General features: G+C 32.5%; 1 protein-coding gene across 1 annotated transcript; it reads left to right on the top strand.

Annotated features, from left to right (window-relative positions):
• Positions 1-1,787: 1,787 nt before the first annotated feature.
• Positions 1,788-20,989, top strand: LOC127708267 (glucose dehydrogenase [FAD, quinone]-like; the record flags this gene model as incomplete). The annotated part of the gene is made up of 10 exons (XM_052213107.1): positions 1,788-2,033; positions 2,859-3,048; positions 5,564-5,692; positions 6,163-6,284; positions 8,042-8,209; positions 8,766-8,916; positions 9,701-9,855; positions 14,041-14,215; positions 17,189-17,417; positions 20,563-20,989. Coding segments are annotated over 10 exons (1,737 nt in total), but the record flags the coding sequence as incomplete, so codon positions are not given.
• Between the last annotated feature and the right edge of the window lie 2,064 nt (positions 20,990-23,053).

Genomic DNA, 23,053 nt, shown 5'->3' with positions numbered 1-23,053 from the left:
CACACATTTTACAATGATACTAGTGAGTAGATTTACAAAATTTCTTTAATAAGCTCCGTTTTACAAACACCTGTGATACAAGTAGTCAGCCAAAATAAACTATCTATAGACCAATTAAAAGATTTCCCGAGTTGTAAATATGTGCTAAATTGGATAGTCTATGAAAAGGTATATACTATGAAATTAAGAGCTCGGGGCAAGCCCGGGGCAGGCCCCTCGCTCTAAATTTCATAGTATATACCTTTCCATAGACTAAACTAGACGTATAATTATCGTTTTGCCTTCTAAGCTGACACATTTATCAATTAGCCGGGGGACATGTTTGAGACAACGTTATTAAATATGTTTTAAAAGATAAAACACTTACATTGATAATTTTAGGAAATTGTTTTATAAACAAATTAAACTTTCTTAAATTTGGTCTATTTACGTTTATTCCTTGGTCATTTTATTTTATAACTTATTGATAAATATTCTCTTAAACTACTGTGCATTTTTCCATTATCCAACAAAACTTTATTTGTAATTTATTAATAAATATTATCTTTAAATATCACGCATTTTTGCATCATTATATATTCCTAAAAAAAAAGAGTTTGATATCCTGAATTCTTAGACATTCTGTATTAACTCCCTTTTGTTAAGAAAACAATCAGCTGAACATTTGAGTTGATATTCAAGTACATTAGGGGATGACCATTTGATTTTCTTGGAGGAGGACCTGGCCTGGCAAGAAATGAACATAAATAACTTTGAACAAGACACTCAGGCTGAAAATGAATGTTCTTCGATCCAGAAAAATCCTCCTGCCCCCTAACCGCCACCCAAAGAATATCAAATAGTCGTCCCCTTATTATAAATTCTGTTTAATTGTTGCTTTCAATTTCAGATTATTTTGTTGTGTAAACAATGTTTCTTGGGTCATCTCTAGTTGCCCTTTGCGCCAACGCATCACTTCTTAACTTCCTGTCAACACAATTACCAGACCAAAAAGACCCGGATGGTATATTTGATCAACCTTTCAAAAAATACTACGACTATATCGTTGGTTTGTATTTTCAATATGTATAATTTAAGGTTCTGGCAATATTATATAATAAATGTCTTTTTATGAGGTAAATATATGGTTTTAATGACTTTTTAAGAAGAAGAAAAACTGTCGATTACTGAGGCGAACGACCAAAGTAAATACCGTAAAAAAAAATTAAACCACATATTTATCGATAAAAAGACAATAATTGTTTTATTTTATATTCCGAGAAAAAATGTTTTAAGGACAACATACCAAAACCAATGTTACATCAAACATTTAATCATAATAGCAACGTTTAGTGCAACGAATATCAATTGTTAACCTTAGTTTTCTTTGGGTTGCACGTGATGTTATGCCGATGAATATTAATTTTATCATTTTCTTCAGATTGCACTTTACGTTTTGAGACTAGCTATAGAGAGTCCGTGTGTTAACAATTTTTAGGTGATTTAGTACATCTAAATAACTTTTAGTTGCACGTGATGTACATCTAAATAACTTTTGGTTGTTTTATAATGCATGATATAATACTTCAATATTTTTCTTTTTGTCTGCATTTGAAAGCGAAAGAGAAAAAAAGTTCGGATTTGATATTTTACAAGCAAATACACTCTGTAGATTAACTTCGCTTTAGAGAAAGATAAACACTTTTATGGTCATGAGAATATAAACAACCATTTTTTTTAAGATGCAGATTTTCACCACAATTTGATAAGGTGGAAAGTAATTTATTAAGTAAAAATCTACGGAAAACTTTGTCAACGCATTTTCAATACATTTTTGTCACTTTACAGTTGGCTCCGGATCTGCAGGAGGTATAATCGCAACCAGATTGTCCGATGATCCTGTCAGAGTTTTATTGCTAGAAGCTGGTGGGTCAAATCTAGACAATGAATATACCAGAATACCATTGCCATGGAAACGAGCACTGAAATCAAAAGAAAATTGGGGATTTTATACAGTCCCGCAAAAATATTCATCTTTTGCTACTAAAAATAAGGTAAGTGTTAAGAAAGTAGCTATCAAACAAAGCAATGAAAGTTATTATTATACCATAGCATATTTTTGTTTTATATAAAAAAATGAGATAGGTGTGCTCTTTTATTCCACAATACTTGTACAGAATATTTGCCAGTCAAAAGTTTCAAAGACTATCTGTTTTATTAATTTGCAATCATATTTCGTTGACTCTTTATACAGTAACAGTTACTTATTTTTCGTTAGACAAAACTGATGTCACTGGCTTTCACTATAAGGAACTAATGAATTACACATCAGGAGCAAAATTTGATAAAAAGATGAAAAATATACACTAAAAAGACTTTTTTGTAGAGCTAAAGCGTAGCAACAAAAAAAAATGTATGCTATACCTTCGTAGAAATAAAAAAGGTAATTCAGTAGGAATTCTCATGAGACAACTTCCCACAAGAGACCCCAAAAAAAACGAGGATGTAAACAATTATAACCCCTGCACGGCCATCAACAATGAGCATAACCCATATCGTATAGTAAGCACATGACAAAATATGAAACAATTCAAAAGTGAAAACCATCGGCCCGATCTATGCCAAAAATAACAAACAAAAAACAAATAAGGAAGACAGAAACGAACGACTACCACTGAATAACAAGCTCCTGACTTGGGACAGGAACACAAAAAAGAGAGATGTGGTGTGGTTATCAATGAGAAAACTATTCACAAGGGACCAAAGGACAATGTTGTAAACAACTCAGCCTGGTAACGATACGACCTTCACCAATGAGTAAAAATTCATACCGTAATTGGGGCATAATATTTCTTTCACGTAGTTTTTCTTCATTTTAGAAAGCTAAAGCGACGCGTGGTAAAGTATTGGGTGGAACTGGAAGTATAAATGGAATGAACTACGTCAGAGGAAGCCGCCATGATTTTGACCAGTGGAGAAATGAGGGATGTGTAGGATGGGGTTATGACGACGTTCTTCCGTATTTCAAAAAATCAGAAGACATTCAAATACCAGAACTTATAAATTCCTGTAAGTTGAAAATATTTCTTAAAAAAATCCATTCTACGATAGGGAAGACGTAAGGTGTAAATTAATGTATCAACAACAAACGAACTTATAATAATAAAACCAGAAACGGCATCCCGGCCGACATAAACGGTCTTAAACAATTCGATATAAGTCTATATATGTACCGTATATGGAGCTCTAAATGAAAACAATGAAAGTAAAACTTTTATTTATTTCGTACTTTGAAACACTTTTCTGGATTTTAATTCACCAGGCACACTCGAACCTTTTAAAAACATTTGAAAGCCAGTGATGTATACACTCGTTGAAACGTTAGTAGCTATGGGACCAAAGAGGACAACAGCTATAAATGCACGTGCTATCCTTGACAATGTTTCAATAATGCATCGAAAAACAAACGAAAAACATTATTGTAACATTGTCACGGATAGAACGTGTATTCATGGTTGTTGTATCTTGAACAGATATATCATGTTAAGGAGGGGTATTTGCGAAAAATACCAGTCGAGGGGCGAGGGAAATTCATTCTCAAGACTGGTATTTTTCGCAAATACCCCTCAAGAACATGCTATATCTGTTTAATTACACCGAATGTTAACGTACAAAACGCATTGGTGATCGTGACATAAAACGCATTGATGATCGTGACATTACAAGCGTCCAGTCAGATAGAGTATTTTTTGGCAAATACCACGGCAGAGAGGGTAAAAAAGGCATATCCTTTTTGCATATACCCCGGCGCTGTTTAAAAATGAACGATATTCATTTGATAAAAGTAAATTGGTGAAAAATACATTGGCTATCAACCAATCAAAACCCAGGATTCTTACATAAGGTGTAATTATATACGGAAATAAAATATGACATTTGAGTGCATCACGATTGTTGTCAACCAATCAAAATTACGGATTCTAACGAAACATACATGTAATGTAATTATAACCAACTGATTTCAGAATTTAACAGAGACTACTGAATATAAAATGTTTCCATTAATTGCTGAACTCTTTATAAAAGATCTATAACTCTAAAATGTAGAAGAAAAAAAAAAATTCCTGATAGTTGACAGGTTATTGATATTTTACAGAATTAATTTTCTTTCATAAGTCCCAAACCATCTCATTAGAAAGAACCCAGATTTTATAGAAGCTAATTGTCTTTGTTTTCAAGTCTTTTTGAAATAAACGTGTTCTAAGTATTCACTCTATCGTAAGTATTCAGAATTTGGGGCTCCTTTCTTTTTAATAAAACACGTCTCTGGAATGAGCCTCTATTTAAGAATTGAATGCTCTTTTTTGTATATTTATTGGGTTCTAAAAGCGTTGACCGAGGTACATTTTGAATGAAGCGATTCCGTAAAAATGTGCGCACGGTCAACGCTTTTACAACCCTATAAAATTACTAAAATAAGCTTTCAATACTTATAATTACATTTATTTGCTAGGCTAGGATCATGAAACACAATTTCAAGTTTTTCTTTTATTTACCTGTGCACTTTATTGTGGAAGCTCGTGTCAACATGAATGTTACATTTCATTTTGAAATGAAGGTTAATTTCAGAATGACGCGAGATTGCTGTTAGCCAATCAAAATAACGTATTATAATGAAATATACATGTAATGTAATTATCATAATAATTTCCCTAATATATAGTCTATCTGCACTGAGATACCCATTCTCATAATATTCACAGACGAAGTCTTATTATTGCATTTGACCTCTGAAGTCTTATTGATGCATTTGACCTCTGAAATCTTATTAATGTATTTGACCTCTAACTTATTGTTTGTAATCCTAATGGCATACAGAGGGATGTCGAGAGGATTATTAAATAATCAAAATAATATGAATAGTCTCCTTATTTGTCTAACCTTTGACCTAGGCTAGTAGCGACCTTTCCTTGTCCTGTCCTGTCAGTGGGACCCTTACAATGTCCTATCGAAGTGGAAACGTTAGTATATATATTGATCTCTGTGTTTTGAGAATATAATTCACTACACAAATAAAAGAGCATTTTCTACATTCTTTAAGAGGGGTTCGAAGATTATGCAATGAAAAAATATCTGAGCCTATCAAAACTTGCCCAATTATTCCAGTGACAGTCCTAATGTTCCGAGTAATCTGTTGGACGAATAATTTTTCATAACATACACAATTTTTCATTGTATATGTGCATAAATGATGAGAAAAGGGAGGGGGGGGGGTAATTCTTCAAAAAGAAAGTAACCCAACAGCACATTGAAACAAGAAAATACAGCTAGAGGTGATATTAAAGTAAATTATGCCTTTTGTCCTGAATATGCATGACAAATGCTGGAACGTGAACCATGTCTAAATTTGATAACAGTCAACTGATTGAAAAGGCGTAAAGTATACAGAATAACTAAAGGTTGTTTTTTTTTTTTTTGGGGGGGGGGGGGGGGGAGTGGAGGCGGGATTTTACACAAAATCTTAACTGTATACAATAAATGTGACTTTAAACGTTTATTTATTATTGATTTGCACATATTGTAGCTTTTCATGGCAGAGGGGGTCCTTTGGTTATTACGGAAGGCCATACATCGCCAATGGAATTCCTACATAGGTCTGCCGCCATTGAGAAGGGTTTACCAGTTGTTGACTGTAATGGTTTCAACCAGATTGGTAAGCATACAACAAAATAATCAGTGAACCGTGAAATCTAAGGGCAAAACCGTAATTTGGCATATATACTAATTAATTCACATAACAATGTATACGAATTTAAGTTGATTTGACAACAGACTTGAGGTAAACTACCTTCAACCAAAACTGTCAATGTTTGATTCTATTTTGATTTTTCAAAAATATTTATAAGAACAGGGCATAATGAATTTAATAGGACATAATTAGGTATAAGTAAAGAGTTCGTTTGAGACTGAAAGACTGTAAAATAATTGGGAAATTGTTATCTACCAAAGTAACGTTGCATTTTTCAAGTTTGCAGCAAAAAAAATATCGACGAATTCAAAGCTAGCTTAATAACAACATGTTAAACCATTGATTTAAGTGTTAATCTCGTGAAAAAAAGTTCTGGAAGTAAGTTCTCTAATACAAATTATCAGTAAAGCATAACTAATTGTATGTATTTGTAGGATATTGTCCTCTGCAAGCAAATATTAAAGATGGTGAACGTTGTACTTCAGCAAGCTGTTTCCTAAGACCAGTTCTGTCGAGACCCAATTTACAAGTTGTAACCAATAGCCATGTTGCAAGGGTACACCTAGTTACAACATTATTTATACGTTTTAACAATCCTGCGGCGATCTTATTGTATTTTCTTATTTATAAGAAATGTTCTTCACAACATCCGTTAAATGCACTTGAATTTAAAAAAATACCAACATTTCAATATAAAAAATCTTCATTAAATTTTACTACAGCTAGTGATCTGGAATTTCTATTTGTATATTTTTTTCTCTCAAATATGTTGGAGAAGGACCTAAAACACTACTAACTTTCATTAATTTTAACAAACGGGAATATCTGTTATTTATTGTCTTATAATAAATTGATTGATAGTTTAGTCTTAGATACATGATTTCTTTTATTATATAATTAGTTGTTATTGGCTTTTGGTTATCTAGCTGTCCGTAACTGCGAGTACTCTCAGATCTGTACTTTATGTATTTTGTTATTATGGATGTATAAATATCCTGCCACGTCTGGTCTGTATTTTTGTAAGATGTTTTTTCTGCTTTTTATCGATCTGATGAGTTAAACCCTTTTCAGCTAATTTTTATAGTTTGTTCTTATGTTGTGCTGTAACACCACTGTCTAAGGTTAGGAGAGGGTTGAGCGCTCACAAACATGTTTGACCCCGCCATATTCTTTGTGTGCCTATCCCAAGTCAGGAGCCTGTAGTTCAGTGGTTTTCGTTGGTTTATGTCTGTCATACATTTTTTTTGTATTTGTTTTTTTCGTAAATTGTTATGTTATGAATTAGGCCGTTTTTTTCTCAATTGAATAGTTTCATATTTTTCATGTCGTGGCCTTTTATAGCCGACTATACGGTATGAGTTTTCTCATTGTTGAAGGTCGTACGGTTGCCTATAATTACTTACATCCACTTCATTTAAACTTTGGTGGATCGTTATCTTATTGGCAATCATACCACATCTCTGTGATGGCTGAACGATGAGAACTCGGTATGGTTTGTCTTGCCTCTAGTTTATTACCACTCTGCACTAAGCTGCAGATTTAGGAACAAAGTTCTATTTTCTTAAGTTAGAGCTTATCTTTGATATTCTTTTTACCATTTTAAAAGTAAATGACTCTCCAATTTATATACATGGGTTACTATCGCTGCGTTGAAGACCCATTGGTGGTCTTGTGTTGTGTTCTGCTCTTTGGTCGGGTTGTTGTCTCTTTGACACATTCCTCGTTTCCATTCTCAATTCTATGTATAAACCTTTGATTGTCCGAACATTTCATTTAAGTGTTCCTACTTAAGGTTGATTAATGAATTAACATTATTGGCAATAAATTATGTATAGATATTAACTTTGATATACAACCAAGGTATCGATTTCATTGCTGATTGAGTGTAAAACCCTTCTGGTGTAAACTGTCCAGTAGCCATTGCTTTAATGATTATCACATACAGTTTAAGAGAGTCTAGCTTGATATTCTTTTTAAAGAAAAATAAACATCCAAACTCCTTCGAATAAAGATGATTTAAGTAGGTTTTGTTAATCCGTTTCGACCAATTATAAATAATTTGCTCTTCATGGGCGTAGTCATCTTAAGTTTTCCAAACTGCGGCTTTGAGCTCACCTAATGGATGAACCAGAAAAAAATGAACGTAGAAATTCAGTATTTCTCTGTTGAGGACTATTATCAATCTTATTTTGTTAAATGAAAACATTAACAGTAAATTAATTTCATTTAAAAGAATATATCAACACCGCAAAATTGTATATTTTATTGAATACTTATGTTGTAAAATGGTCAACGTGCAACAATCTTTTGTAGGTTATTATACGAAATGGTACGGCCAGAGGTGTCACAGTGATGAAGAATGGGAGAACGACAAGAGTCTATGCCAAGGAGGAAGTCATTCTGTCGGCAGGGGTGTTTGGTTCTCCTCAAATTTTGTTGTTGTCTGGTATAGGACCAAGAGCTCATCTGCAAAAAATTAGGGTAAACATTATTCATACTTAAAAAAAAAACAGCGGACTTTGTGCGCTAGACTTTAGAAAATGTTAAATAACGAGGTGAATGTGCCAAAAATATAAAAAAGCATCATTTTTTATTAATGTCTAAAGAAGCTTGAACCGTTATGAGTAGGGTATAAAGATCATTTTTTGATGCCAATATTTGAATATTGTAAGCGTTGTTCCATAAATACAGGAAATACCAGATAATCTATAATTTAGGAAAAGAAAATATAAAAAGCATAATTTACTTTGTTGTGACGTCACAAATTATGTAATTGTAAACTATGATTGAGTACAGAGTGTTCATTAAAAACTACTATTTTGTTTGGTATTATTGACAAACAAAGTATTTCAGCACATCTTATCACTTTTAATAAAAAAAATTCTGAAAGAACTGTAAAACTAACTTGAATGAGGAAATAAAAGACATCAAATAATTTGGAAAGAAGAGTAAAAATGGACGCTACTATAGGAAGTTAGATTACGTAGACACAGCTATTGACATTCGGTTTATGATAGCAAATATTTCTATTTTAAAGGTCCCACTGAAGGTAGATCTACCAGTAGGTGAGGGAATGCAAGATCACATGCAGTATTATTTCCAGTATTCTACAAACACAAGTCTTAACATGAATCAGGAAAAAGCTTTAGATCAACGAGACGTCATGGAATATGTATTTTACAAAAAAGGTAATTTTATACTGTACTATAAACTGTTGATTTATTTGTTATAAAAAATAATATACAATTACTGCCAACGGCCGAAGTGAATATCAGTTTTTCAAAAGTTAATTAAACCACGTATTTTCCGAAACAAAAGACAGTAATTGTTTAATTCCGTATTGTGGTCACAATTTATATTTCTCTCTTTCACATTTCTTTCATATGAAATTTTGATGAGCAGGTGAGCAGGTAAATAACAAATATTGGTCATAATAATTAATACAATTTAAATTTTGATCCATATGTGCATGTTTTGAATGAGACGTACAGTTTTGAAAAAGAATTAACAGGAAGGTAGTCATAGGGTAACTATCATTAGCATTTGATTTGCCAGAAGTTCACCGCAAACTATATAAGGCTTAGAAAATTTGCCGGAAGTTCACCACAAAAATTGCCAGAAGTTCGCCACAAACTATATAAGGCTATCAAAGTTCGCCAGTGGTTCACCACAAATAGTCGCCAGAAGTTCACTACAAACTATATAATGCTATCAAACTTTGCGGCAAGTCTGCTGCAACCCTTTATTTGCATGGTAAAAAGTCGCGGTGAATAGCCGCAAACTATTTGCAGCAACCTTACCGCTGTGTTTGCGGCAGATCTGCCGCAACAGTTCGCCAGAAGGCTAATTTTTCAGTAAGGGTGACTACTAGGCTTACTTGACTGCTTATATGTCAGACAAAAATATAAACATTATGTCATATGAAATCACAAATTTCCTTTTAAAGTATTTAAATTATTAAATTTTATTTAGGTGTTCAAACACGCCCTGGCAATGATGGAACAATTTTCGCTCATTTACCTGATAATGAAAATGACCATTCCTATCCTGATTTACAGCTAAGTTTTAAAGCATTTGCCAATGAGAAGGACCCAATTAAATGTGCTGTTGACAGGATGAATAAAAGGGTATGTTAATTTCAGACGTTGCGTTTCTACTAATTCATTATTATCAAAAATATCAAAAAGGATATACAACATATATTTTGACAAACGTCAGATATCCATTCATATAACATTAATGATATGAAACTAGATAAATAGCAGAAGATACCATGGGGACATTAAAAAATCATAACACTATACAGAAAACCTAAGACTAGGTAACTCGAATCCATCAAAAAACATGGCTGATCACAGGTGCTCCGGAAGGGTAGACAGATCCTTCTACACTGCTTCGAAGAAAAGGAGACGGAATTGTGGTTACGAAAATTTGAACCTATTCGTAAGATATAAAATTAATATATATTCGCTAATTTTTAAAAGTACATTTTGTATTAGGAACTTGTTTGATAAACAATACCGCGATTGGATGCGAAACTGTTCTACTTGGTCAAGAGCGAGTGTAAAGTGTAACGTTGAACCAATGTTTTTGATATAAAAATAAAAAAAATAAAAAAATAAATGTAAGATTGGCTTACATGTTGATTGCAGTATTCATCGAAAGGACAACAATAAATAAAATAAATATCTGCAAGGTAATAAAAAGCTATGAATGTTCGCTGTTTTTTTTTTCAAAATAACAAGCTATTCAAAAGACTGCTATAAATTGATAGTATACAAGTAACAGAACTAAAAAAGCAGAAAAAAATTAAAGGTCCGTGTACTTGGTTTTTAGGCAAAAGCCATTGAAAATTTGGCGGCAAATGATTCTCTCTAGATTTTTCATATATTTAACATTGGTACATTTTTTCTTTCATAAACTAAAAATAAATAACAAGGATTTTATAAAATTTTCAAAAATGGCTTTTTAAACTATATGCAGTAAAATTATGAAAAGAAAAGTAGATGTTATCGGGCAAAATTTTTAATGGCACTACATGGAAAAAACCAGTCTGACAAAAAATAAGATACGCAAACATCCTTGAAATACGAAATTTTGTTGTGGTTAAAAAAAAATCTTATTTCAAATTTGTTTAGATAAATTATAAATATTTGCCAAAATCTTTAAATCACGGATTTTACCCCCACTTTGATAAAACAAAAAAGGATAAAGGAATCAAAACAAATATTCGACAGTACAGCAGACAACACCAACCATAAACATCCGAATAATAATAAAAGACGTACAAACAAAGACAAACAACAACGGACAATTCATGGTCCAGATAGCCCGACTTGGCACAATGTGGTGGGCTGAAATAAGTTTAAGATGCCTTCATCCCCCCCTTTACCTATCTAGGCTATATGTCGTAAATCTAAAACACAATAAAAGAAACTGCACAGTGTAGATACTAACAGGTACTAGAATATAAAAAAAACACCTAAGTTTGAAAGCTCTGATATGCTGTATATCATATTTGTATTTAGTTCATTTTTTGTACTTAAATAAGGCCGTTAGTTTTCTCGTTTGAATTCTTTTACATTTTTTATTTCGAGGCCTTTAATAGCTGACTATGCGGTATGGGTTTTGCTCATTGTTGGAGACCCTACGGTGACCTATTGTTGTTAACTTTTATGTCATTTGGTCTCTGGTTGACTGTATATCTGTTGGTTTTGTACTGCCGCTCAAGGAAGAAGAAAAAACAATTCAGAAACAACACCACTAACAGGTTTCATTACTAGTTAGTCTCATCGCTTATTGAAATCAAATCGAGAGTATTTGTGAGAGGCCTATAAGTATTTAAAATCGTCAGACTCTCGGAATCTATACTATTAATCGAGAAGACCTCATTTTGTGTGTCGCTTCTCTTCCTTCCCCAATAAATTAATCACCATGCCTCTGTGTCCTATAGGTACCATGCATAGTCGCATTTGTCATCCATTCTTATGATTATTCAGAAATAATATGGAGAAGAAACTTGGAAATGATAGTTAAGAGCAAACACACTTTATTTATATTATATGTATGTTCATAGTATACAGAAACGCGAAAATTATGGAACTTAACAGAGAGCAATAAAATAACTGACTTTGGAAAAAAGGAAGAGGGCTTAAAATAATTGTCCTGTCTCCAAGTGCCTATGACTCAGTTTGATACCTTTTATGAAATTCTCCAGACATAAAATCTTTTACAAAAATTCATCCTACAACAGTTTACATACTTTCAACCAAGCTCTAAATACCCGCGATTTCGCGGGTGTGTTCTAGTAAAGAATAATTTTAACTGAGTTTGTGATTTATTGCGCTTGTAGCCTTTGCTTTTTAAGGTGTAAGAATCTTCTATAGATAACATACATTTATATCATGTTTATCTGTTTAATTCTATTTACGAAAGTACAATATAAGGTATGGTGAGAAAAAGTCTAAGTTTCAAACAGTAAAATTTATCAATAAGAATCTGAAATTGAAAATATCTACGTTTTTGTAAATTTCAAATAATTGTGGAAACTATAACAATGAATAAATAATGTTTGTATTATTGCAAGTTAATGATCACCAAGAACATAATCTAGCAGACCATGCAAGTTGTGCTACGTACAGGGCATGGGAAGTATCGCATTCTAATGAGGGAAATATTTGGTAGCAAAGTTGAAATCTTCTATTTTGTCTTACATTTTAGTTTCAATTTTTTAAATACATGTATCTAAAACAAATGGAAGATATCGACTGAAATTATTTTTTTTTAAAGTTATTTCTGTTATATATTGCACTTTAGCACGCCCTTATACGGCGTTTTGCATTTGCGCCGATCTGCATTTCATTTGCGCCGATTTTTTTTTTCATTTGCGCCGATTTTTTTCATTTGCGCCGATTTTTTTACAGATAAATTACAAATTAATTACAGGTGAATGTTATTTTTCATTTATCATTTTAGACCTCTTCCGTTCGCCAGTTGTACAAATGTTATGAATTGTCAATTATAACATGTATATAACTATTGTCCTCTGCTCACCACGGGGAGGTGGAAGTAGGATTTTGAGCAGGATAAGTCAATCTAAAAGCACTATGTTCACATACTTTAAAATCAAGCAGAAAAAACCTAAGATAAAAGCACTCTGTTTTTATAGGCAACACATCTAATATATTCCTTTCTTGTGATTTCGTCTCTATATTTTTCGTAATTGTCAATAACGAAGTCCATCTTTTCTTTCTCTGTCCAACGTACTGATGAGAGCATTTCTAGAGTTCGCATTTTAACATACGTAACGGCCTGGATTTTCTTAACTTAAACATAAGTGAACAACGTTTATAACTAAATTTTATCAATATACATTCAAGGTATAGCACATGTACAAATATTTACTCACCTGTGTTAAACTGTAAATGCAATTAGGAGCAAATATAAAATCGGCGCAAATGAAAAAATGAAAATTTTAAAAATCGGCGCAAATGTCATACGCCCGTTTAATACACTCTGAACATTCAACAGTAAGTATATCATCAAGGTATCTGCTATTTGTGTTGACCAATGTCTATTAATTTGTTAGAATTTTTTTTATTTTACTTATCTTTTTGATGAAAGAAGATTCATAACAATTTAGAAAAAGTATCTGCAATTAGAGGTGCCCATGGAGTTTTCTATCATATTACTTACTATATAAAACTTCCAATAATGAACAAAAATGGTGTCAAGCAAAAAATGAAAAGCCTTAACTATCTCAGTGATTGTTTTTATACATCACTACCGTCTATTATTACAACAAATGAATTCGACATTTGCTTTTTCAAAGATACGATGAATTAGTCTACCAAGTTTATTAAATCACATTATGTCAAACAGTAGTTTTTAGGTGTTTTGTGTAAATTAGGTTACCAGTACATATTAGGGGCATTGTGATTTTGACTTTAGCGTGAAAATGTTCAGTTTGAAGAACAAAAGTTGTTTTCTAATAATCACCCATAATTGCGTTGCGTCTTCGTAATTACGTTTCAAAGAGTATTGTAAATACCCGGAACATATATCAAAGGACCCATTATACCTTTTAATTTTTATCAAGTTTGAAAGATTTTTTTAAAAAGAATTTCGTGAAAAATTACATGAGGGGAAATAACTCTAGCTCTTTCTTCGAATCTGCAATGCGCTAAATGTGGTCTGTTACAAGAGATGAGTCATTTTGTTAAACAATATTTAAATATCATTCCCTTTAATAGTCAATTACTAATCCAGGGCATTACTTGGACTGGAAATCATAAAGCGCTGGTATATTTCAGGGGGAGTTTGCAGAACAAAACAGAACTGCTTCTATTGGATTTGCTGTGCTTATCTGCAAATTGCATCATAAAAGTAGAGGAACGTTACGTTTAAAAAGTAAGAATCCACTGGCACCACCACGTATAGACCCTAATTATTTGTCTCATCAGGATGATGTTGATTCATATATGAAAAGTAAGTAATTTAATAAGTTGTATAATACTACTAATAATTGTTGAAGACAGTAGGATTACTGATTCAATGATAGCCTGTAATTACTTGTTCAGTTAAATGAATCTTGGTTATTTGTGTAATTAGTTTGCTGTCTTGTCTTTGTTTTTTGCTTTTATAGTTTTTGCAATCACTTGGCGTATGTCGTCTGTTGTCGGTGTCGTCCGTTACTTTTACAAACATCATCTCCTCTGAAAGCACTTGACCAATTTAAACCAAACCTGGCCACAATCATCAATATGGTATCCATTTTAAAAAGTGTATCCGATGACCCCGCCTGCCAACAAACATTGCCGACATGGATAAAAATATAACATAGGGGTAAAATGCAATTTTTGTCTATTATCTTGAAAACCGCTATAGACCGTGAGAGAAAATCTGACAGGTGCTAAAATGTTTAGAATAATGAGATCTACCTTATAACTATTGACAGCAAAACTGTCAGACGACTTTTTCTAGGTGTTATTGCCCTTAGTCCAAAAAAAAATATATGAATGATTACGGTTACCCGACCGACCCTACTGTTGAGCGCCGACCCTAAGTCATTTTATTTCCGTAGTAAAGTGAAAAATAAACTGAACTCGTGTCAAAAGCGAAGTTCGTGTTGCAAATAATATAAATCAATTGCCTGATACATCCCAATGTTCACAATCGTGAATATGGCAGCTGTTTTAAGGAAATTCACAACTCGTGTGATGAAATAAACACTTTGCCGCCATTTTTTTTCCAACCAATTACCAAGGGAAATAATTCAATCATTAAAAATACAGGTAATTCGGCCCATGATTAACTCGGACCACGACAAGACGAAACGGCATGACTCAAAATCATGTCACAAACAATAAAATAAAATGGAAATACCGACCTACCTATCCTATTTTTTTAAAGTATGTAACCTTAAACAGACATATATTTTTTTTTGGCCTTAAACGACAAATTTTACCATTTTTTTCATTTTTGCCTAATATCTCGAAAATTATAAAAGATAGGCAGAAACTTTAAACTGCATAAATGATCAGCAAGACAAGATCTATTAAAAATTTAAATAATCCAAATAGTCAGTCGATACCTTATTGAAGTTATTGCCCTTTAATGACCATTTTACCCAATTTTCGCATTTTTGCCTTTTATCTTGAAAACTATAATAGATAGATAGTAACTTTAAATAGCAAAAATGAGCAGCAAAACAAGATCTACAAATACGTCAACATGATCCAAATCGTCAGTTGACACCTGATTTTTTTTTGCGTTTTTGAAGTTCTTGCCCTTTAATGACCATTTTTTCCACTTTTTGCATTTTTGACATTTATCTTATTAAAACCTAAATATATAGATAGAAACTTTTAGAAGGAAAATGGTTAACAGGATAAGATCTATAAATTCGTCAACATGACTAAAATTGTAAGTTAACTCTTAATAGAGTTATTCCCATATAATGATGATTTTTACTATAATGTGGCCATTGTTGAAAATGTAGGTGAGCAACACGGGCTCTTTAGAGGTAGTTTTCGCTTTACGATATAAAAATAAGGAGATGTGGTATGATTGCCAATGAAACAACTATCCACCAAAGTTCAAATGAAGTGGATGTAATCAATTATAGGTAACAGTACGGTCTTCGACAATGAGAAAAACCAATACCGTAAAGTCGGCTATAAAAGGCCCCGACATAAAAAATATGAAACAATTCAATTCAGAAAACTAACGGCCTAATTTATAACAAAACAATTTACGAAAAACGAATATGACATACATGAACCAACGACAACCACTGAACTACAGGCTCCTGACTTTGGACAGCACATACAGAATGTGGCGGGGTTAAACATGTTTGTGAGCGCTCATCCCTCCTCCTAACCTCGGACAGTGGTGTTACAGCACAACATAAGAACAAACTATAAAAATCGGTTGAAAATGTCTTAACTCATCAGATCGATACAAAGCAGAAAAACATCTTACAAAAACACAGACCGGACGTGGCAGGGTATTTATCACTCCCTCATCCTTTACAACAAAAGACACTAAGTACAGATCTGAGAGTACTCGCAGTTACTGACAGCTAGTTCAAAGCCAATTACAACTAATAAAAAAATCATGTATCTAAGACTAAATATCAATCAGTACACATTCAACATCCAATGGATTTAGTGTAAAAAATACGTCATTAACAGTCAGAAAAAAACATGACCTTTTGCAATGCCAAAATAAAGGTATCGACAGATTGTAGTACCGTTAAAGTGCATATGTGTATAACAATACTATTTAGTATGGTTTTAGTTTACTGATAACATAATCAATATTTATACCAATAAAACAATATACAAAGATTTAATTACAGTGTTGAATTGGTAACCTTTTAAAATAAGTTTATTTAAAGGATTGATAAGTTTACACGGATCGTATATGAATTTCTGGGCTCGGTAAACAACATCACTGTAAAATTTAGGATGTGCTATACCGTCTGAAATTTAGTTTTTTAAGAAACAACTTTAATCTTTTTCTCAATTTTCACATTGTTTGATTGGAATCTTTATGAGCACGCTGACAAAAAAGTATTAACAAAAATACCGAACTCCAAGGTAATTTAAAAAAAAAGTCCATAAACCTGACACAATCAAATGTTAGACTATATCAATCAATATATCAATCAACGGACCGAATGGAAAACAACTGTCATATCCCTGACTTGGTACAGGTAAATTCTTGAAAATATATACTTTTTAATATTTTTTGTTTTGGGTTTCCCTTAGTAAATTCTTAAGAAGGCGATAATATTATCATATATACCTATATCTTTTGAATTGCATTTTTTACTGTATTGCAACTATTCGATACTAAAATTTTGAAATAATAGGGATTGATATACAAACCTACATCTTTCTAGCGACAATTTATTGGAACCATCCGATAATATTAGTTTTTGTGCGTTTGCTTCAGTTTTGAGATTCGTACAACATTTAGCAAATAATACGGCTTGGGAAAGCATTGGAACAACATTTGTAAGACAGGAAGAGTGTACTAGCCATTGCAAAAATTTGACCTTTGACACGGATGATTATTGGAGATGCATGGTTCGTCACTATGCAGTTGAATCTAATCACCAAGTAAGCACGTGCAGAATGGGTGCAGCTAACGACCCTACCGCAGTCGTTGATCCCTATTTGAGGTAAGCGCATTTTATTTTACCATTTTCAGTATCATTAATGTAACTTACAAATGAACGCTAATGTATGGCAGCAACAGTGTATCCTTCTGGACTTCAAGGTTAATTTTTGGTATTTTGTTATATTGTCGCTTTCTGGAAAAGGTGGTATGTAGTGATGGAAGTGTTCGTCCGTTCGTCTGTACCTCACCCATTCTTTTGGTCCTATCTAATTGCTACATCCGAATGATTTTTGGGTTTGCTTTGGCTTGAAATATCCGAACATGTCCTCTACAGTCATGACAGTACATATAATTATCAGCTTCACAGCCGTAACCCCTAATCAGAATTTCATGAAAAATTCTAAATATTTTTGCTATATAATGCCTTGTGCACCTTCTGTTTTTTTTATCCAATTTATTTTTGGTTTTCCTCAGCAAATCGTGGCATTTGCTTTTGTTTTATTTTGGGATATATCGGGTTCCTCCTAAAACCCTTATTAGAATTTAGCTTAACTTTTTATCAGAAACTGAACCATATTATGCTATTGTGTACCTTTTATTTTTTTATTTATTTTGACTCATTACTAATATTTTTTTTGTTTTGGTTGTTTTTGTTTTGTTTTGGGTTCGTGTTGCTCAGTCTTTGGTTGTCTATGTTGTTTTGTGTACTGTTGTTTGTCTTGTTGTTTTTCAGCCATGGCATTGTCAGTTTATTTTCGACTTATGAGTTTGAATGTTCCTTTGGAATCCTTCGCCTCTTTTTTAATATTTTTTTGTTTTGGGTTGCCCTTAGTAAATCATTGCCTTTGCCTTTATGTTATGTTGGGGCGGGATAACATTTTGTTATATTTATGATAATTAAGGTTCAATTTGATTTCTTTGATAGAGGGTCGCTACCTTCCAGGAAATTATTAAGCTTAAGGATTCCTATTGTTAACGTGGAAGGCTACCCTTCGACATTTTACGGATTCCATCGTGATTTGCTTGCCCATTTGAAATATCTGTGTTACAGATGACCACGGATGTGTTCCCATTGCCTTAGCCACAATCCCGTCTTTTTTTCTTCGATTATGATATCACCGATTGCAACATAGCTTCGAATATTTACTGGTTATGAGCAACACCATGGCCGTCTCTAGTGGAACAGGATCCGGAGCACCTGATATCACCTACGGTTTCTGGTTGGGTCTTTTGCTTAGTTTTCTGTATAGTTTTGACTACTATTCATCTTTTCGTTGTTTTTTCTCCTTTTTTGTATATCTTCTTTTTTTTTCGTGCTTATGATTTTTTCTAAAGGGGTATCTTCTTTTTACGCTCTTTCTATGTAAGTGTTTTTTTTATTAAAACAAAGTGGAATTTAGGTATTGTGCAAAAACATAATGATTAAAAATACCAGTTAAGGAAATCCGAAGCATACAAGTTTTCATAGATTTTTTTTTATGTATGAAGCATGTATAAGGAGAAATAAGATACACATTAACGAGACATAAACATAAAAATAAAACGATGATGTATTATTGCCAATGATACTTGAATATGAACAGTAGGATAAGACGTATTCTTGCCAATGATACTTTAGTATGAACAGTAGGATAAGAAGTATTCTTGCCAATGATACTTTAGTATGAACAGTAGGATAAGAAGTATTCTTGCCAATGATACTTTAGTATGAACAGTAGGATAAGAAGTATTCTTGCCAATGATACTTTAGTATGAACAGTAGGATAAGAAGTATTCTTGCCAATGATACTTTAGTATGAACAGTAGGATAAGAAGTATTCTTGCCGATGATACTTTAGTATGAACAGTAGGATAATAAATATTCTTGCCAATGAGACAACTATCCAACAAAGACCAAAGGACTGGATTTTCAGTCTATTTTAGTTACGTTTTACGCTTACATCTTATATATCCAGTGAAAGTAAAATTAAATGTACTACCGAAACTAGAAAGTCTGCTTCGTATATTTTTCCTCGATACTGATACATGTACAGATGGGCGACTTCTAACTAGAATCTATGACTCACGTAAATGACTTCAACTTTCAATTCCGCAGCAGTATACCCTCTGTTTGATATAATATGGCGTTTACATATCTCAATTAATACTGTACTTACGGAAAACATAAATAGGGGTGTGGTCCTTACACAAAATCTGCTCCAACAGCTTTATACAGTAGAAAGAGTGAAATCGACATTTCCAAATTTCACGGTCAACATCTCAAATTGGTTGCGTATATGATTTGTCTGTGTCTCAACTCAGTAGCGACATGTTTTCGCGGTCTAAAATCTGTAGATACGAGAATAGTCGTCTGATCTGTAAATTGTGTCCTATTCCCGATTGTGACCTCAGACTGAGCATGGCGGGTGAAGCATGCATGGCAGGAGACTCTGGTGACACACCCTGTCCTTTTGGAATTTGATTTTTTTGGTTTGAACTTCATTTATATTTCCCTAAAAGATTTTGATATTTCAACATTGGTAAACCACTGTTGCTTCATATTTACTTGTATCAAGTCTGACAAACTATGTTTAGCTTACTGTGTTGTTTGAAAGATCTGACAAACGCTTTACGAAACTTCTTTCAAAGTTAACGACATATATTCTATCAGCAATCTTATGTGGGCTTCAATTGCTGTGAAAACTACGGGTCAATGTGAATTAAATGTGGACGAGTTCATTTAACTATTTTAATAAATAATGATGTATATAAAGAATTATTGAAACTTTTTATGTCCTTCACAAATTTTTTAAAACAAAATTAATACAAATCAATCAACCAATCGATTCTTTGTTAAACTACCTCTAAATCAAGGATCTTAATAACGATTTGAACGACGAATTCAAGGAACTTTTTTTTGCTTTTTATGTTTGGGTTTATGGAAAGTAGTAGAGAGGCGAAAGATACCGAAGGTACATTCAAACTCATAAGTCGAAAATAAACTGACAACGCCATGACTAAAAAAGAAAAAGACAAACAGACAAACAATAGTACACAAAACACAACATAGAAAACAAACTAAATACTGAGCAACACGAATCCCATCAAAAACTGGGGTTGATCTCAGGTGCTCCGGAAGGGTAAGCAGATAGATTTCATCAAAAGTATTCCCATTATATTTGTTGATCAACAATATTCCGGCTTAAAACGAGTTCTTTTACTTCCAGGGTGAAAGGAATCAAGAGATTGCGAGTTGCAGATTCCTCGGTAATGAGAAGTATACCGTCTGCCAATACAAATGCTGCAACAATGATGATTGGAGAAAAAGCTGCCGACATGATAAAAATGAGCCGACGCTTAAAGTATAAAACAAAAAATGGAAAAGTTATTGTTTTATGATTAATATATTAATATTCTATCACATATGTTCGTCGACAGGGTCATGTATTTTTAGAATAGAAACAAACTTACGACAGGGTGATTCAGATTCTATATTAATTTGTATCACCAAAACTCTGAACGTTTTATGTGTTTAAATGTATGTACTGGTAATATTAAAAGTGTGTGAAGTATATTAATAATATTTCTAATGTTTAAGAAAGATATATACTATTTAGCATGTGTTGTGATAATAAAATAGAATATGGCAAGACACATTATTATTGTTTATCTAATTTATATTTTGTATGAGATGATACTGCTTTATACAAGAATAATTAGAAGACATCAATTTGTTTATTTCATAGTTTTGGTTGACCTTTAAGTGCATTTCACAAAATAGTTTACTTTACCAAAACCAATTGCAACACTTGAGACGATATGACATGTGAGATCATCTGATTTGTATTCAAATCCATAACAGTCAACATTTGTGCAAATCAAAGCACAATCAATGAATGACATCGCATCCGCTGTGTGTGTAACTTTATGTAAAAACTCATGTTCTTGTTGTTCATAGGATTCGTTGATGATGAAGTCTTCAACTGCAAAAAAGTTATAATAAATTACAAAGCATACACAGGTCCAATAGCTACAGACGTATTACGGACGTTGTAAAATACGTCTGTAATTAAACATCCGTATCATGGACATTTTATGGACGTATAATATTAGAGGTTTCACTTTTTGCTAAGTAACAAGTTCTGTTGGTACGTAACTGAACCGTTGGTGTTATTTTGGAGATATCATTAAATGCATGAGATTATTTTATTCATAATAATCAAATAGGAGAAATCGAATTGCATATCAGCAAAACATAACATATCTTTTTTATTTAATTTCACCTATTTCTATAAAACTTTGTTTGTTATTCTGTATGAAATTATTTAGTTAGTGTCAAGTGCGTGAATAACACGTATCTTAGTACATGAACTGAGTTGACTCAGCCCTTTAGATTATGACATGAAAAATATAAAACAATTCAATTAAGAAAACTAACGGCCTAATGTATAACGAAACAATATACGAAAATCAAATATGACAGACATGAACTAACGACAAGACTGAACTACAGGCTCCTGGCTTAGGACAGGAACATAAGTATTGTGGCAGGGTTAAACATGTTTGAAGGTGCCAACTCTCCCCCTAAACTGGGACAGTGGTGTAACATTACAACATAAGAATAAACTATAAAAATCAGTTGAAAAGAGTTTAACTCATCAGATCGATACAAAGCAGAAAAACATCTAACAAAAACACAGACCGGACGTGGACGGATAGTCCTTTTTTTGCTCACCTGGCCAAAAAGCCAACTTATGAGCTTTTCCAATCATTGTCAACTTTTACAAAATAATTTTTTTCCCTCTGAAACTAATAAGCGAAATTTTTTTCGCATATTATCTTGAAAAATAAAATAGACAGATTGAATCTTTATAAGCAAAAATGATCAGCAGGACAAGATCTACAAATAAGTCAAATGGAAATGGCCAAAATGGTCAGTCGACTCCTTATTGCGTTATTGCTCTTTAATGACAATGTTTACCAATGTTTTTCATGTTTGCCAATTATCTTGAAAACTATAAAAGATAACAACTTAAGAAAACAAATGATCAGCATGACAAGATCTTTCAATAAATAAAATTACTGAAATCAGCATCTTGAAACCTATTAAACAGTGATAGAAGTTCAAATGGCAAATATGATCAACAAGACAAGATCTGATAATAGGTAAGCATAGATGAAATTGTCAGTAGTCTTCTTATTGCTATTAAATAACGGTTGCTTATCCTTCATGTGTTTTGGGGAAAATAACTATAGAAAATGACGCAAACCGAAGAAATGATCAGTAAAAAAAAGTCAACAAAAAAGAGATTTTAGTCAAGAATTATATTCTTGTCTACAATGTTCGAGACTGTCCATTCTGTCCAATTTACATAAACCTGTGTGAGCTACACAAGCTTGTTAGAGCCTTCAGTTATCTTTGTAAATCTTCAGACATGAATATTTTTTTAAATTTGATTTTTTTAATGAGGATTCTTTTGCATTGTATCTCTATCTTAGTAGTTACAAACAACGACAATTAATTTCTGGATATTTATCAAGTAATATATCGTTAAATATTTAAATTAAATTTGTATTTCAATGAATGATTCCGTGAGTGACATTGGCATGCTTGGTGGGATCAAAAAAAGTACGTTCCACTGTATATTATGGCTTATATTATGTAAATTTACAAAGAAAAACTAGCCAGTAACTTTTGCATTTATTGACCCAAAATTG

This window comes from Mytilus californianus, unplaced genomic scaffold (assembly GCF_021869535.1).
Source record: "Mytilus californianus isolate M0D057914Y unplaced genomic scaffold, xbMytCali1.0.p SCAF_7, whole genome shotgun sequence".
Classification (NCBI taxonomy): Eukaryota; Metazoa; Mollusca; class Bivalvia; order Mytilida; family Mytilidae; genus Mytilus; species Mytilus californianus.
The sequence above is the reverse complement of the archived record's forward strand: the minus strand, read 5'-3'. Positions and strand labels throughout refer to the sequence as shown.